The 15,606-nt window shown below is 41.7% G+C and overlaps 3 protein-coding genes across 8 annotated transcripts; 2 read left to right on the plus strand and 1 right to left on the minus strand.

Moving 5' to 3' along the window:
- The first annotated feature begins 678 nt into the window (after positions 1-678).
- On the plus strand, positions 679-5,545 carry ASDURF (ASNSD1 upstream open reading frame). Its single transcript, XM_015867850.3, has 4 exons — positions 679-755; positions 2,666-2,719; positions 3,259-3,334; positions 4,131-5,545. Exons 1-4 carry the CDS (start codon positions 693-695, stop codon positions 4,199-4,201), a joined length of 264 nt encoding a protein of 87 aa, XP_015723336.2. The 5' UTR covers positions 679-692; the 3' UTR covers positions 4,202-5,545.
- Positions 4,224-7,360, plus strand: ASNSD1 (asparagine synthetase domain containing 1). Its single transcript, XM_032445666.2, has 3 exons — positions 4,224-5,705; positions 6,249-6,430; positions 7,037-7,360. Exons 1-3 carry the CDS (start codon positions 4,224-4,226, stop codon positions 7,284-7,286), a joined length of 1,914 nt encoding a protein of 637 aa, XP_032301557.2. The 3' UTR covers positions 7,287-7,360.
- Positions 7,361-9,923: 2,563 nt separating this feature from the next.
- Positions 9,924-15,587, minus strand: OSGEPL1 (O-sialoglycoprotein endopeptidase like 1). 6 transcript variants are annotated; one of them, XM_085552812.1, is made up of 9 exons: positions 15,384-15,587; positions 14,692-14,926; positions 14,108-14,291; positions 13,909-14,018; positions 13,009-13,213; positions 12,781-12,929; positions 12,092-12,222; positions 11,881-11,952; positions 9,924-10,059 (listed from the first exon to the last, which is right to left on the minus strand). In XM_085552812.1, exons 4-9 carry the CDS (start codon positions 13,918-13,920, stop codon positions 9,969-9,971), a joined length of 660 nt encoding a protein of 219 aa, XP_085408938.1. In that variant the 5' UTR covers positions 13,921-14,018; positions 14,108-14,291; positions 14,692-14,926; positions 15,384-15,587; the 3' UTR covers positions 9,924-9,968. The 6 variants fall into 6 exon arrangements, with proteins under 6 accessions (XP_085408938.1, XP_085408937.1, XP_085408935.1 ...); XM_085552811.1 differs by having other exon boundaries at positions 14,108-14,296; XM_085552809.1 differs by having other exon boundaries at positions 13,909-14,291.
- Between the last annotated feature and the right edge of the window lie 19 nt (positions 15,588-15,606).

Genomic DNA, 15,606 nt, shown 5'->3' on the forward strand with positions numbered 1-15,606 from the left:
CCCAGGGCCCCGTCCAACCTGGTCTTGAACACCTCCAAGGACGGGGCATCCACAACCTCCCTGGGCAGCCTGTTCCAGGACCTAACCACTCTCCTAGTGAAGAACTTCCCCCTAACATCCAACCTAAATCTTCCTTCTTTTAACTTAAAACCATTTCCCTGTGTCCTGCTATTGTCAGCCCTTTCCAAGAGTTTACTCCCCTCCTGGCAGTAAGTTCCCTTCAGGTACTGAAAGGCTGCAATGAGGTCACCCCGCAACCTTCTCTTCTCCAGGCTGAACAAACCCAACTCCCTCAGCCTGTCCTCATAGGGGAGGTGCTCCAGCCCCCTGATCATCTTTGTGTCCCTCCTCTGGACCCTTTCCAAAATCTCTGTCTTTTTTGTACTGAGGGCTCCACACCTGGACACAGTACTCCAGATGAGTAGAGCTCAAGCAGGGGACTAACGGGAAATGTCTCCATGAATCAAAATACTATCAAAGATCCGACAACAAGGCAGCCGGTACTGAAGGAAAATGGTCTCATTGCTCCACAGCCACTACGGCCTTAACTCCACCTCACCCATACCCGCCTAACAGCCGCTCTGCTGTACGCATGCGCAGTCGCTGCAGCTGTGTTGGAGCCCACAGCGTGAGGCGCAGCCGTTGTGCGTATATTGCTGTGCGACGGCAGCGGCCGGCACTGCGAGGCGGGGATGTCGCGGCGGGAGGAGGAGGAGAGCGCCGAGCTGGGCCGTAAGGAGGAGCTGAGCCGGAGGGTGAGTTATGGAGGGTCTGAGGTGCTGCCCTGCGTCTCATAGCTCTGGGGAAGGGTTTGAGTTAGGTTGTGTGTGGGAAGGAGGAGGGTGTGCTGGAGGCTGAGCTGCGCTGTGGCCCAGGTGAAGGTGTGGGGGAGCTCGAGTGTTGTGAGCCCTTCTGGCGGGTTCCCTTCCCGTTTTTAGTGTTGTGAGATGGGCTGTGTGTGATTAGTCGAAGGAGAATGTGGTTCTCTGGGTTTGTTGAGCAAGTTGTGAGGGAGTTTAGTGAGGAGGCCAGCTTTAAAGCTGGGCTTTTTGTAGTGGCAGTCTTGTCTTTGTTCAGTGTGAGTTCTGTACGGTCTTGGTCAGTTGTTCTCGCATAAAAAGTGACTTTATTCTTCTACACTAATATCGCAATAGATTAGTGTTGTTCTCTAGTTGATTGGTTACATAAGAGACTAAAGAGAGCAACTGCATCAGCACAACACAGCGTATTAGCTGCATGGCTGAAATGCCTGGTTCTGCTTTGCGTCACAAGACTGCGCTGTGTTCTTGTCTGTTTAAATAACTATCATAGTATGCTGGTGTACCTGTTGGTGAAACAGCATTTTCTGTGTGCTCAGTTCAGTTTGCCTTATACAGCCCTGTAGTTATTTCCATCTGCGCCAATTCCAGGAGGCAGAAAGGAGGACTGCAGTAAGGTGTGTTCTGTGCTTACAGAAAGTAGTGTGTGTTGAACCACTTTAGCTTCGTGTTTCAGCTTTTTTGAAGGGCCCTGATTGCTCTTTGTCTTTAGTGGCTCTTTGTCTTTAGTGGCTGACGTTGTCCAGGGAAGCAGGAGCATTGGACTGTTTGTGTCAGTGCAGCTGAACTGATGGTGGTACATACAGCATGACAACTTTGTGCTAAAAGTCCAGTGTACTGGAAGTGTTTCTAATTATCTTAATACAGTTTTAGGGTTGTTTATATATATATATATATATATATATATATATAGTTGGGTTATTGGTTATGTAGGTTTTTTAATTGTTTCATTTACTGTTTTCATTTTGAATCTGGAGAATAAGATTATAAAGTGTATTGTGAAGGTAAATCTTTTCTCTAAGTTGCGTAATCACAGAATTATCAAGGTTGGAAAAGACCTAGAAGATCATCTAGTCCAACCGTTACCAATACTTCCCAGCTAAATCATATTCATCAACACAACATCCAGACGTTTCTTGAACACTCCCATGATCGGTGACTCCACCACCTCCCTGGGCAGTGCATTCCAATGCCTGACTACCCTTTCTGAGAAGTAATACTTCCTAATGTTCAGCCTGAATCTCCCCTGGCACAGCTTAAAACCATTCCCTCTAGTTCTGTCATCTCTTACATGAGAGAAGAGGCCAACCCCCAGCTCACTACAACCTCCCTTCAGGAAGTTATAGAGAGCAATAAGGTCTCCCCTGAGCCTCCTCTTCTCCAGGCTGACAAATGTTAATAGTTGTTTATATGTTTGTTTTTTTGGGGGAGGTTGAGGGTGAAGTGATTTTGGATTCTGAGCAGCTAGGGTACTCTGGCTTCCCAGTAATGACTGCTTTTAGGGGATGGGAACATTGCCAACCCATGCAAGATAATTCCCTTCCAAAGCAGTTATTTAGAGTGCTTCATTGTCTTATTGTTGAATTCATAACTTAGATTTCAATAAGAAGTGTGTTAAATATAATTCAGTTATGTGGTCCGAAGACTTGTTGTATGCTTGGAATAATGGGTAATGAAATTTCTTTTTCATTCCTGTGTCCACTTTCATTTTAGTGGTCTGTTCAGGGCACAGTGACTTATATTTTTATAGCTGTCTTAAAAACATGGGTAAAGATTTTAATCTCCAGGACTGCAACACAGTAGTTTATTGTTGACAATTATATTGAGATGTGTTTTTTCTTTTTCAGATTAAGGAACAGAAGGTTGTAGTTGATGAGCTTTCGAATTTGAAGAAGAACAGGGTAAGCATTAAAGTTTTTTCTGCTTACTTCATTTTAGCATCAGATAAATTTGTATAGAGACAAGAGGGCAAACAAAATTGCAGTGTGAGTGCATTATCTTTAATAGTTACACTAAAGATTTTAATGTGTATATAATCTTCTGTATGGTGTCAAAATGTTGTCTACATCACTTGAGGGTTTATTTACACTTGTGCATTGTAACAGGAAGCTGTCACAAGGTTTTACTTTTTGTTTAGCACAATTTTTATATTATGATGTTTGAGTGGATCAGTTTATGTTAAAAGCTTCTTTATTTTTCATGTGCATATGGTGTAAAACAAAATATGACCCTTTAAGTATGAGGAAAGGAGGAAAATGCAGAATGGTTGTGGGTTGATCCTGAAATGTTTTGATGCGACATGAGGATGTTGCTCATGGCAGAGAAGGTATCTTTCAGACATAAAAGGGAAGGGTATCTCAGTGGACTTTGAGATTCTGCTGCAGTGTGGTTGCCTGTGTATGCTACTTTTACTTAATGTGGTGTTGTGTTTATTTTACAGAAAGTTTATAGGCAGCAACCCAATAGCAACATATTCTTCCTTGTAGACCGAACAGAAACACTGTCTCAATGCAAAAGTAAGTTTGCTGCGCCAAAGGTAATAGTTTAACTGTTTAAAAGCTGTCTCTGTAGCTGTTGAAGATTTCCAAGTTATAGTACAGTGGGAAAGCTGGCAACAGCATGTTAGATACCAAGTGGACTTCAGTTGTGCCTGCTTTTCTGGGTTGAATGAATGTGGTTCCCACTTGATTTGCATGTGTGGTAAAACAGCATGTGCAGGAGGGAATCATTCCACAGAGGAGTCGCTTTTCTTAGTGCCCTTTGGGAAGCTCTATGTGCTCAGTTCTCCTCCTTCTGTTTTTTAATAATTAACCCTTACGAAACTGAAAGTGAAGCTAGAAATCTTTAGGTGGTTGAGAGAGTGAATTTGTGGGATTAACAAGATAGGGAAATGGAAGATTAAGACATATGTTAATTGAAGAAGGGTGTTAGAAATAAATGTGAAAGTATACAATTTCTTTCTGGAATGAAAAGTTGCCCATATCTTTTTTGATTGGAGTTTAATGTGTTGACACATCGTCTATTCATTTTTCTTACTAAAAGTGTGTAAATTGTGCTGATGATGTAGGCAATAATTGGCTTTTCATTTACATTATTAAACTTGCAGTATGAATTTCCTCAAGGGGGAAAAGATCTTAATCTATGGATAAGTAATGATAATTAGATTGTGGTGAGGTGTGTTTGTATTAGATCAATACTGTAGCATGTGCATTTCCTAGTTTTCCTGTCTTTAAATCATCAAGTAATTAATGACACTCAGTTCTTAGATCTAAACTCAGACATTTCTCTTGTGGTTTTTTTTTAATAATGCAGATACATTAGATCAATTAAAGAAAGCACAGCAAGAGTTGGAAAATTCGGAGAAGAATAAAGTCAAGAAATAGTCCATCTGAATTCCCTGTCACCATGTGTGGTATTTGTTGTGTTGTTGCTCTGTCTGGCCAGAGTACTGTTTATGATCACTTCAATGAGGATCTGCACTGCCTTCTTAGAAGAAGAGGACCAGACAGCAGCCAACAGTTGATAAAGACTGTGTGTGAGCCGTCCTATGAGTGTCTTTTCTCTGGCCACGTACTTCATCTGAGGGGACGGATGACTCCTCAGCCTCTGGAAGATGTCAATAACAATGTTTTTCTTTGGAATGGAGAAGTTTTTAATGGAGTACATGTAGGAGATTCAGAGAATGACACCGAAGTTATGTTTCGTCATCTTGGACTGTGCAGTAGTGAAGCTGATATTTTATCGCTCTTCTCATTGCTCCGGGGTCCGTGGTCTTTTATTTATTACCAGGCATCTGGACACAGTTTATGGTTTGGTAGAGATTATTTTGGTCGTCGCAGCTTGCTTTGGCAGTTTAGTAATGTGAATGATAACGTTTTCTGTCTCTCATCTGTGAGTGTGAATTCAGAATCTTGTAACCAATGCCAAGAAGTCCCAGCATCTGGAATCTTCAAAATGGATCTCAAAGACTGTGCAACAACTCAATCCTTGTCTTTAACGTTGTTTCCATGGAAGTACAATTGCACAGAGAAAACTGAAGAAGAAATATTCATTGATGTTCTGGGTCAGATTTCTAAAGACTTACCAAATCACATCACTGTTAAGATGAATGAGTCCAAGATGTGTCTCAGTGCACCAGTAACCCCCTTAAACAGAACCATTTCTGAAGCCTCAGTTGAACATGCAAGCACTGATAGCAGTGATTCTAGCTGCACGGTTTCCATACAAACTCTAGAGGGATATCTTACAGATGAATGCAAGAAAATACTGGTCCATCAGTTCATTGATGTTTTAGACGAAGCAGTGAGGAAACGAGTTTTATTACTCTTCAGAGGTGAAGATCAGGGAACAAGAGAAGTTGAGGGTGTTTGTCCCAGGAAGGCTCATGTTGCGGTGCTCTTTTCTGGTGGGGTTGACTCTATGGTTATTGCAGCCCTTGCTGATCGACACGTTCCTTTGGAGGAACCAATTGATCTTCTCAATGTAGCTTTCATGACCAAAGAACCAACTAAGCGAACAGGTGCCACTAAAAGCTGTGTCAGCCAAGAAATGCAGCTGAGTTTGCATCATGGTCAAGAAAACCATAAAGATCTCAATGCTGAAATTGGTGATGATTTATCTCGCTTTGATGTTCCTGACAGAATTACTGGTAGGGCGGGGCTGAAAGAACTGGAAGCCCTTAACCCTTCAAGAACATGGAACTTTGTGGAAATTAATGTCACACTAAAGGAATTGAAAGAAATGAGACGGCAATTCATTCATAACTTAATTTATCCTCTGGATACGGTTTTGGATGATAGCATTGGTTGTGCTATCTGGTTTGCTTCCAGAGGACAGGGATTTATTAATAAGAAAGGAGAAATGAAGCCATATAAAAGTCCTGCAAAGGTATTGATTGTTTCTTAAACTGTTTCATATTTTCATTCTTACACTTAATTTGTGAATGTGAAAACAGCTGTTTGGGAAATTAGAAGGGCTCCTTAATATTCACAAGCTTTCTGAAATTCTTTGGCAGAACACAATACAGATAAACTGTGTAATTCTGGAATTTAAACCTGCATTTATTTCCTTATGTGAATGGATTTTCAGTGAGCTTGAATAAGCTGTAGTGACTAGGAAAAAAGTCAGTGCCTATCATTCTCAGTGTCTGAACTCAGTAGTGGGCAAGTGCTATTAATCCAATTGAACAAAACAATGAACTTTGTGTATTCTTCAGGCACACCATTTGTGTGGCAAAGTAGCTATTAATAATGACAAAAGGTGACTGCTTGCAATCTTCGTAATTACAGGCTGATTGAATGACTGTTCAATCTACAAAGAGTAATTCTTTCCTTCTTGTGTGTTGTTTTCATGTATGTAGCTCTAAGATCTGCTATGTATTACGAGCTTCCCTAGATATTAAGAAAGGTATCTCTGTTCTTTTTCTCTTAGGTTGTGCTTACAGGCATTGGAGCAGACGAGCAGCTTGCTGGCTATTCCCGACACCGTGTTTGCTTCAAGAAATGTGGCCCTGAAGGTCTGAATAAGGAACTTGAAATGGAGTTAGGTCGCATTTCTTCTAGAAATCTTGGTAGAGACGACAGGATTATTGGTGATCATGGGAAAGAAGCCAGGTAATACTAACGTGAATCAAAACTGGTTTTACTGGTTAGGTTCTGCTTCAAACAGTCTGAGAAAAAAGCTTTATTTGAATCTTGTTAGCACATTTTTGTGTCTGAATTCTGTTCTGTGGGTGTTAATCTGTAGTACTATGGCAAAGATACTTATGGAAATGTAGCAACATGAACATTGGATTTCCATCTGGATATTTTAAGAAGCAGCAACAGATGTTGGAGAAAGCACAATCAAGTGGGTTTTACTGTTTTAAGTGCAGTGGCCTTCTCAGCCTTGTGGTGTTCTGTTGTGGTAACTTGGGGACTGACTTTGGAGATGGAGAGTTTCTTAACGCTGCCTTGGAGAGGCTGTGATGCACTAGCAGAAATGCTGTGTATTCCTGCCCATGCAATCAAAGCATGATCAATATCCCGTGTATTTCCAGGTCTTTAGACTACTTTAAGAATTGGGTTTTTGACTTTACTTCTTCCATACTACTGCTCACCGACTTGCAAAACTGCAGTATGTTTTACCTACCCTCTCAGACAATAAAACTGCTTTGGAAAGTTCCCTCAGTAGCATGCAGCTAATGCTTAAGGCACATCTGTTTTTCCTGCTGTCTTCAGGTTTCCTTTTATGGATGAAGATGTGGTTTCGTTCCTCAACTCTCTGTCCATCTCTGAAAAAGCGGACTTGACTTTACCACGAGGAATTGGTGAGAAACTGATTCTGCGCCTTGGAGCCAAGGAACTCGGCCTTAAAGCTGCAAGCATTTTGCCAAAAAGGGCTGTGCAGTTTGGATCTCGGATTGCAAAACTGGAGAGCAACAATGAAAAAGCTTACCACACATGCAGCAGACTGAAGTTATTGCAGTAGATGAGTTGGAAAGCTATGTCTTAATATTTATCCTATATGTAAATTTAGTAAATCTTTGGGATTTTTTAAAAACATTTGGCTTGGTTTGTTTGTTTTACTGACTTTGGTTTTGTTATAGTAATCAGAGTAATACATGTAGAATTAGTGCTTGTACTAGACACATTATGAATGCAACCTTAGGGGAGAAGGGAATGCTGGTCTGTGTGGAGTAGATAGTCATGCATAGGCTGGCATTTCCTTTCCCCCTTCCTCAGCTAAGTGCCCACTGATTCCTGCGGTCTGTCAGGTTATGGTTTTAGAAGGGAGAATGTGGTGAGAAGCTAACCTGGATTGCTAGAGCCACTGAGAGCTGAGGGTCCTGGGCCACACTGCCTCTAAGCTTCTTTCCATGCGTGGCACTTAACCATTGAGGCTGCTCTTGACTCAGCTACTGAGGGCTGCAGTGATGGAGCACCTGGTGGGAAGGCAGGACCAACACTGGGGAGCTCAGATGTAAGCAGTGCATGGGAAGGGTGGAGCTGAGATCCACCCTTCCCAGACCTCATTTAAGGGCTGGCATTGGTGGTGAGAGCTTCTTGCTGGAGATCCTGCTGTACCGGTGGCCTTCTGAAGGTAAACAAGCAGTTTCCTTCCCTTATTTCTGTGTCTATTGCAGAGCATTGCTAACAATTACTTTACTTCGTAACACTCAGTGATTGAGGAACCTGTTCCATTAACTGTTTTTACTTGTAGGTGTGAAGGAATAGATTGCTAGACCTACCATTTCTCTATGTAATCTTGTTTTCAGTATGTCTGTCATTCCTCAACAGCTTCAGTGTTCTTCGATTCAAGCAAGCACCTGACATTATCACCATACACTCAGATGGAATTAATATTTAACCATCCATTGTATGAACAAGTAAAATAATCACAAAGTAAGACCTGCTCTGATGCAGAAAGACAATGAAGGTTTCACCAGGTAATGTCAGGTTGAAGCAGTGTTTGTGCAGCTGCTACTCCACCTTCTGTTGAGATGTGGTACTGAGCTACAGTGATGCTGAATTACCAAGGATAGTAAAGGTTTCTTCTTGTCCTTTTTAGCTAATATTGGAGGCTTAGTTTCTTGCAGTTCTTCTGACTTCCATGGATGCTTTCTGTCTCTCTTTTTGGCTAGGATTTCATCAACTCAGTGTGCAACTCTTTCAGAATCTTCATTTAGTGTGTTTTTTGAATCTTGAAGCAGAAGTGACAATGAGTTTTTTAAACTTATGTAATGTGTTTTGATTTGTTCAAGTGGTCACTTTAATAAGAAAATACATCTGAAGTAAGGGTAAGAACTGTATTTGTTTCATGTTTGTACAGCCCCAGGCACTGAGCTTTGATACCTGACTGCTCTCTATATGCTCTTAGTAGTTTGCAGGGACAAAGCAGTTACCAACCAGTGAAGAACATGAGCAGAGATAGAAGAATGAAACAGAACATTGTATGTGGGTTTCAACAAGACGGGCAAGCTTGGCAGCCTTATTTATGGGACTGCATACTGCACATCTATCAATGCTTTACTGAAGTTGAAAAATACTAATGCATTCTGAAGAACATACATAGAAAGGAAGCTTCTAGTCAAGAAATGTTCTCATAAAATAGGTTTGTTGGCATTCAATGGGCTTCAGTCTCATTTGCTCTATTCTTCATTTATTTTTAAGTTAGCTGCACTAGCAGAGTTCCAGAAGTTGCTTATATTTCTAGGATTCTTAACATTTCTTTTTGCCTAGAGCCTGTCTTCACTTTATCTGGCTTTCCTTTCTTGTGTTAGAGTAGATTATGAACAGTCATGCTTTTAGTTGTTTTCAAGATGGTGAGGAGTACTAATATAGTTAATTACTTCTTATAAGGAAGCTATTATATATGGATGACTGTCCCTTCTACCTTCTTGAGTAGTGTTTCTATTTTTACTGGGAATTCATATATATCCTTTTGTAGTTGAATGTACTATGTGGGATGTTTCAGGGCTGACAGTTGGGCAGACGTATTTGAAACTTCCATGCAACATAAGCATTTGAAATAATGCAATGAATAATGAAAGCCAGAAGTAATGTCTACCTGAGAGTAAAGTCTATATGCCTTCTTTGTGTTATGTTTTCCTCTTGAGCCTTTACCATATCTTAGTAGTTGCTTCACCACATCTGACAGTGAGATGGTCTAACTACTAGAATGTGTCTAAACTGAGGCTGTTCTAAGTAAATGCATTCTGGGTTGGGTAATTTGTTGGCCACAATTAAGACAGGCATTTATTCCAGTAAAAACCTATGCAGTCAAAAAGGCAATCTAGTACCGACTGCTAAAAGGTAAGGTCAAATAACACATGATTCACATCAAAACCCACAATTGGGATCTTAACAGCCTATTTCTTACTGTTCCTTACTTTAAACTGTTTCACTTAAATAAAAAAATTAAGTATTGTTAGCCATTTAACCCCAGGTGTTAATTTTTGTGAGTAGGAATCATCTTCTTGCATTAGCAAAGGAAGAGTAGGTGCTGTTGAAATTCAGTTGTATTGGCACAGCTACCACATGGATATGTATTTATTTCTCTGTCGGGTGTGATTTCAACACTTGTTAGCAGCATGAAGTCAAGTACATGAAAACAGTCTCAATGCTGTTACACTGAACAATCTGAAGCTGTTTATTGTATGTGTTTTACTATCTAATGTGCTGACCATTGTATCTTCCTTAGTCTTGGCACTTTGATGGAATCCTCTTCAACTCTTTTTGAAATATCAATTCCAAGGGGAGCTCTAGAAAATAACATGATCCATATGTTAAAAGGTAAGTGACATGATTGCTATGGTACAATGCAACTCCCCTCTTATTCAGATGTGCAGATTCACAAGACTTTTGTACCATCAACCTGGAAACCAGGCAGCATTTTTACGAATTCCTTCCTTGCACACTGTTAGACTGTGACAGTGGTTGAGTCTGTGCCTAAAAACAGCCCTACAGTGGGGAGTTATCTACTTTTTTAGCTGTTCCAAACTCATGCAGTTCCATGTTCTCACAGCCGTCTTTTGGGGGTGTTATTCAGGTTCTGATTTGAGCTGATAATGTATTCTACGTCCGCAAGACAAATTAGAGATTCACATGTACTTTGCTGTGGTAATTGTATGGCATGTTTAGTTACAGCAAAGAAAACTTAGTATTCACTGATATATAGGTTGATATATAAGGCATTCTTTTTTGAAAGACAATATTTTACCATTTCTCATGAGAGAATTCTAGGTTTTCCCTCCTGAAACCCTCCAAGTGTGTGTTTTATTGGCACTGGAAAAGGCATAAATTGAACAAAAACTTAAGAGTTTAAGACAACCTGGTACTAATAACATACTGAAAATTCACAAGGATACCTAGCATTTTGTCCAGCCCTAAGCCCAAGGTCTATTTAAATCACTAAAACAAGCCATTAAAAAATCACTTATGTCATAACCTGTTATTTAATTTAAAATTAATTGATGATGAGCAGAGGGCTGTCTCTACAGGGACAGGCCTAGAGAGCTGGGCTTTTCAGCCTGGAGAAGCTTTTAAAGGGAGGACCTAACAGGAGCCTTGCAGTGCCTAAAGGGGGGGCCTACAGGAAAGCTGGTGAGGGACTTACTATAAGGGCAGGTAGTAACAGGAAGAGTGGAATTGGCTTTAAAATGGAACAGTTTAGACTAGATATTAGGAAGACATTCTGTATGGTGAGGGTGGTGAGATGCTGAAACAGGCTGCCCAGAGATGTGGATGTTTCCTCTTTGGAAGAGTTAAAGGTCAGGCTGTATGGGGCTGTGAGCAACCTGGTCTACAGGTAGATGACCATGCCTACAGCAGGGGGTTAGAGCCACATGAACTTAAAAGGTTTCAGCTGGAAGCCAGCAGAAAATTTTTTATGGTTATGAAAACACAGTTTGACTAAGAACGTTTAGTTTTATGACTGCAGTAACTAAGAAGTTAGGGAGTGTGCTGTTTAACCTGCTCTTGTTTTCACACTACTGCAGTAATAGGTAAATACATAAAACTTTATGATGTATGGTTATTGGAATATCTAAGACAAAGCAAACCTAAATGCTGAAAATTACAGAAGTGTAGCACGGTTTGTGTTGGAAGGGACCTCAGAGATCATCTAGTTTCAACCTGTGGACAGAGCTGCCAGCCATTAAATGAGGCTCCAGATCAGGCTGCCCAGAGCCCTGTCCAATCTGGCCTTGAATATCTCCAGTAAAGGGGCATTCATTCACAGCCTCTCTGGGAACTAGGCCAGTGACTCATCACCCTCCTGAGTAAAGAACTGCCTCTTAATATCTACTCTACTTTTCTTTTAGTTTAAAGCCGTTCCCCTTTATCCTGTCCCTAACAGGTAGTGTACAATGTTGGTCTCCCTCCTAATAAGAAGCTTCCCTCGAGTACTGGAAGAGGATGACTTTAACTTAACAACTACACAGGAAAGGAAGAGATGGTACCTTTTAAAGCTTGTGTGCCCCATAGAGCCATTCCTCATCACTTCGTGCTAGTCTGTAGTTGCACTTCCAATGAGTACAGTGAATAAATGAAGAAACAGACTGTGAATGAATTGAGTCACTTACTTTGGTTCATAGCGGATGCCATCAGTACTGTATAGAATGCCACATCCTGCACGCAGCCTTTCAATGCCATTCCTAAGCAAGAAAGCAATTACATGTGTGTCAACTGTATGAGTACATAGATAACATGGTTTAGTCACCATATACAAAAATGCCCGATTCTGATTAATTTTAAAGAATGCTACAGAAACACACAAAGGAAAATAGCCCTTACCATGCGATCATAACACCATTATCGGTGCACAGTCTTGGAGGAGGCGACAGAAAAGCAAAACCATTTGCATGTGCCAGAGCCTGCAGGCCTTTTCTGATATACTGATTACTTGCAACTCCTCCTGATAAAACCTAACAGCAGTTTTAGGTAGAGAAAGAAAAAAGGCATTAACTCAAAAGAAAGGCCTTGCAAGTCCAACTCCATGAGCATCCTGTCTAAAGAGCAACAATTTAGCAGATAGAGTTTTGAAGACTGCAATTACAAAATGTATTTCAACATTATGTTATTTGTGAAGATTTAAACCTGTCAGGAAATAATGTGAGAGCAGTATGGCTAAAAACAATTCCTGAGTGAAATCATGCTGTAAGTAGAACAGCTGTCAGGTCCTGGGCAGCCCTAGATCACACTGTGTGACATGAGATGTTAGGAAAGGTCAGGTTACTCAGCATGAAAATGCCCTTCTAGCTTAAAAACAAACAATGAAAGAGGTTATATAAATATTGTAAGACTAATATTATTTTAATCCTACTATTTTAGCTAAGTTTAATGCACACTGACTTATTCCTTATCCATCGGTAGAATTAATTCTGTCATGGGGGATAAGTATGAAGAAATCTGCATCCTCAATGGTGTTAGTTACAAGTATAGAAAGCAACATGCACAATGACAACAAACTAATTTCTACCCACCAGAGTTGCAGATTTGGGTAACAATATGCTGTTTTTTAAGCAGAAAAGCATGGCTCGGTGCGTCCTCTGGATAATATGAGCAGCCACTACGTGCTGTACGGCAGCAGCAATGTCCTTAACACAAGACAGGATTTCACCTTCTTGAATACCTATAAAAATGTGTGATCAGATGGGTTTTCCTCAGTACAGCTCATGGAGTTGCTGGTTTGTATCTGACTTTAAGAATACCTTCTTCTTTTTCTTTCTGAAAAATGGCTCTGTTGACAAGGCTCTGAAGTCCAGAAAAAGAAAAATCACAGTTGCGATACTGCTGCATGGGAAGTCTGAACGTGTACTGTTGCCTGTCTCCGTTTTGAGCCAGGTGCTCTATTGCCTTCCCCCCAGCCATGCCATGGCACTCCGGGTGCTTTACTAAAGAGAGTCTTCTTGCAACCTAAGGAGAAAACAGACTCAAAATAGAGAACTCAATTAACACCTCCTGTAACTGCATCACTTTAAGCGGTCAGTGGACTTTTTTGCTACAGCCAGAAACTCTGATAATGTTGATTTTAACTTGAAGCCATTTCTCACTCCACCCCTCCTTTCTTAATGCGTGAACACAAATAGCATTTGTTTAAAACACGCTTGTGTTTGAAAACAAAATGGTCAGTGCCCAATTTTAAGGAATGGGCTCAGTAACCCAAGCAGTACAGCCTGGCTAAGCCAAACCAGGTATTCAAGCTACATAAAGAACAGGTAACAACAAAAGAACTGCTGACAAATGTTGTGGTATGTACTGGTTTAGGTATGACAGTGTCTGTTATAAACCTGCTATTGATCTTTGCTAGTTAATAACTCATTTGTATAATAGTTGTCATCAAACCTTCTGTAACTGGCTTTGGTTATGTTATCTGTTTGCTAAAACACAACTAATAAGCTATTGAATACTGGAACTACCGAAGTGCATAGATGTCTAAGAGCCTCTTGCGTCTTAAACTTATGGTATTTCAAAATAGACAAAAGAAAACATAATGTAAACCTCCTTTCACATTACATTGCTATACTCAGGCTAATGCTGATACTATGATTAAGTAGCTTAACTGCAACAGAAGGAAAACAAGTAGATTCACGTGTGCATTGAAATCTTACCTTATCCAGCATGTCACCTGGTGCTATATCGATGGTCTGTCCGAGCAGAAGGAAATCTGAAACTCCTCGTGCTACTGCCAAGATGCAGTGACCTCCGGAGAGTAAAAGAACTAAGAAGGGAAATTCCACTTGCTCTGTCAGTCTGATGGTAAGCGCGTGAGCCTCCATGTGATGTATGGGTATGAAAGGCTTCTGGTACCTGTCTGCCAGCTGTAAGCTGTACTGCAGTCCCACCCCCAGGCTCAGCGCAAGTCCTGGCTTCACTGTAGTTGCAATAGCAGCAAGTTCACTTACAGAAACTCCACTGGTGCTGAGCGCTTCCTCTGCTACTTGCTGGATGTTTTCTCTGTGAAGCTGTTGTGCTACGTGAGGAATTATTCCACCTGCTCTAGTTAAAAACAAGTCATTGTAATATGTTTGTATTTCATAACGCCATCACAACAAGAGATCTTTCAGCTCCTCGTAACCTTGTTACATCCTGCTCATTTCTCTAGGATGTTTTTGCATGCCTTGTTTGGGCTAAATGACACGAACCATTTCTGTGCACTGAATGGAGCATTATGATCATCAGGACAGAATTAATTTTCCCTTCTTGGGATGTGTTCTTTTAAATCTACCTCACGGCCATTCCAAAGCAAGGGCTGAGACTTAACACAGCCCTCCACTTGGCAGCTGATGTATGTAGCAACCAATGCCAATTTCTGATTTTTGGTTGTTTTAGTAGTGCTAACATAAAGTCAAGTCAAACTAGATGAAGAATTAATGTGAGCTGTACGTGCTTACTTCATGTGGATCTCCTTCTGGCTGTGCAGCGCTTCTCCCAGCACCCTGCCCGTCTCGTCCAGCACAGCCGCCCCCGTGTCATCGCAGCTCGTTTCGATGCCCAGCACGAGCCTCGTGTGCCCTGCAGAGCGCCTGGAGCCGCAGCTCAGCCACGCAGCCCGACCATGCATCACTGGCTGCAGGAGCCGCCTGGCCATGGGCAGCAGCTGGTCCCAGGGTGATGCCTGCAAAGGAGCTGCACAGCGGGTCAGTGCGGAGACTTCTTTCCAAATACACACTATTAAGGAACTAATGTCACTAGGAGAGTGGTTAGGCCCTGGAACAGGCTGCCCAGGGAGGTTGTGGATGCCCCGTCCTTGGAGGTGTTCAAGACCAGGTTGGACGGGGCCCTGGGCAACCTGATCTAGTAAAGGTGTATGTTTGGTGGCCCTGCCACGCAGGGGGGTTGGAACTACATGATCCTTGAGGTCCCTTCCAACCATTCTGTGATTCTGTAATGTCATTTTGCTGATTAGAGGTGGGATAAATAGATATTACTGGTACGTTATCAACTCCTGGTTTTTTAATTTAAATTCCTGTGGAAAGGGGACGCCACAGATAAAAAGTTAAGGAGAGTACCCCAGGCTTTTCAAGAGCTTAAAGAAAACCGACGTTGTTTACGCAGGCGGTGGGGTCCCATGTCTGTGCTTTACCTGAGGACGCCTAAGGGATCTGCCCCGAGGAAGGGGACGCTTCGCATCGATTCCTTCGTGCGCCCAGCTTCACCTCCTGCTGTTCGTTGTGCTACTTCACTGCCCGAGACATGATGTTTAATAGCCTACAAATGGAGCACGGAGCAGCAGCACCCCACCACCCTTCCCAGCCACCCCGGCCGCCATGACGGGGCGGGGCAGAGCTCGGAAGTGACGCTGCCGC

The sequence above is a fragment of the Coturnix japonica genome, chromosome 7 (genome assembly GCF_054131305.1).
Source record: "Coturnix japonica strain WE chromosome 7, WE-NBRP24, whole genome shotgun sequence".
NCBI lineage: Eukaryota > Metazoa > Chordata > Aves > Galliformes > Phasianidae > Coturnix > Coturnix japonica.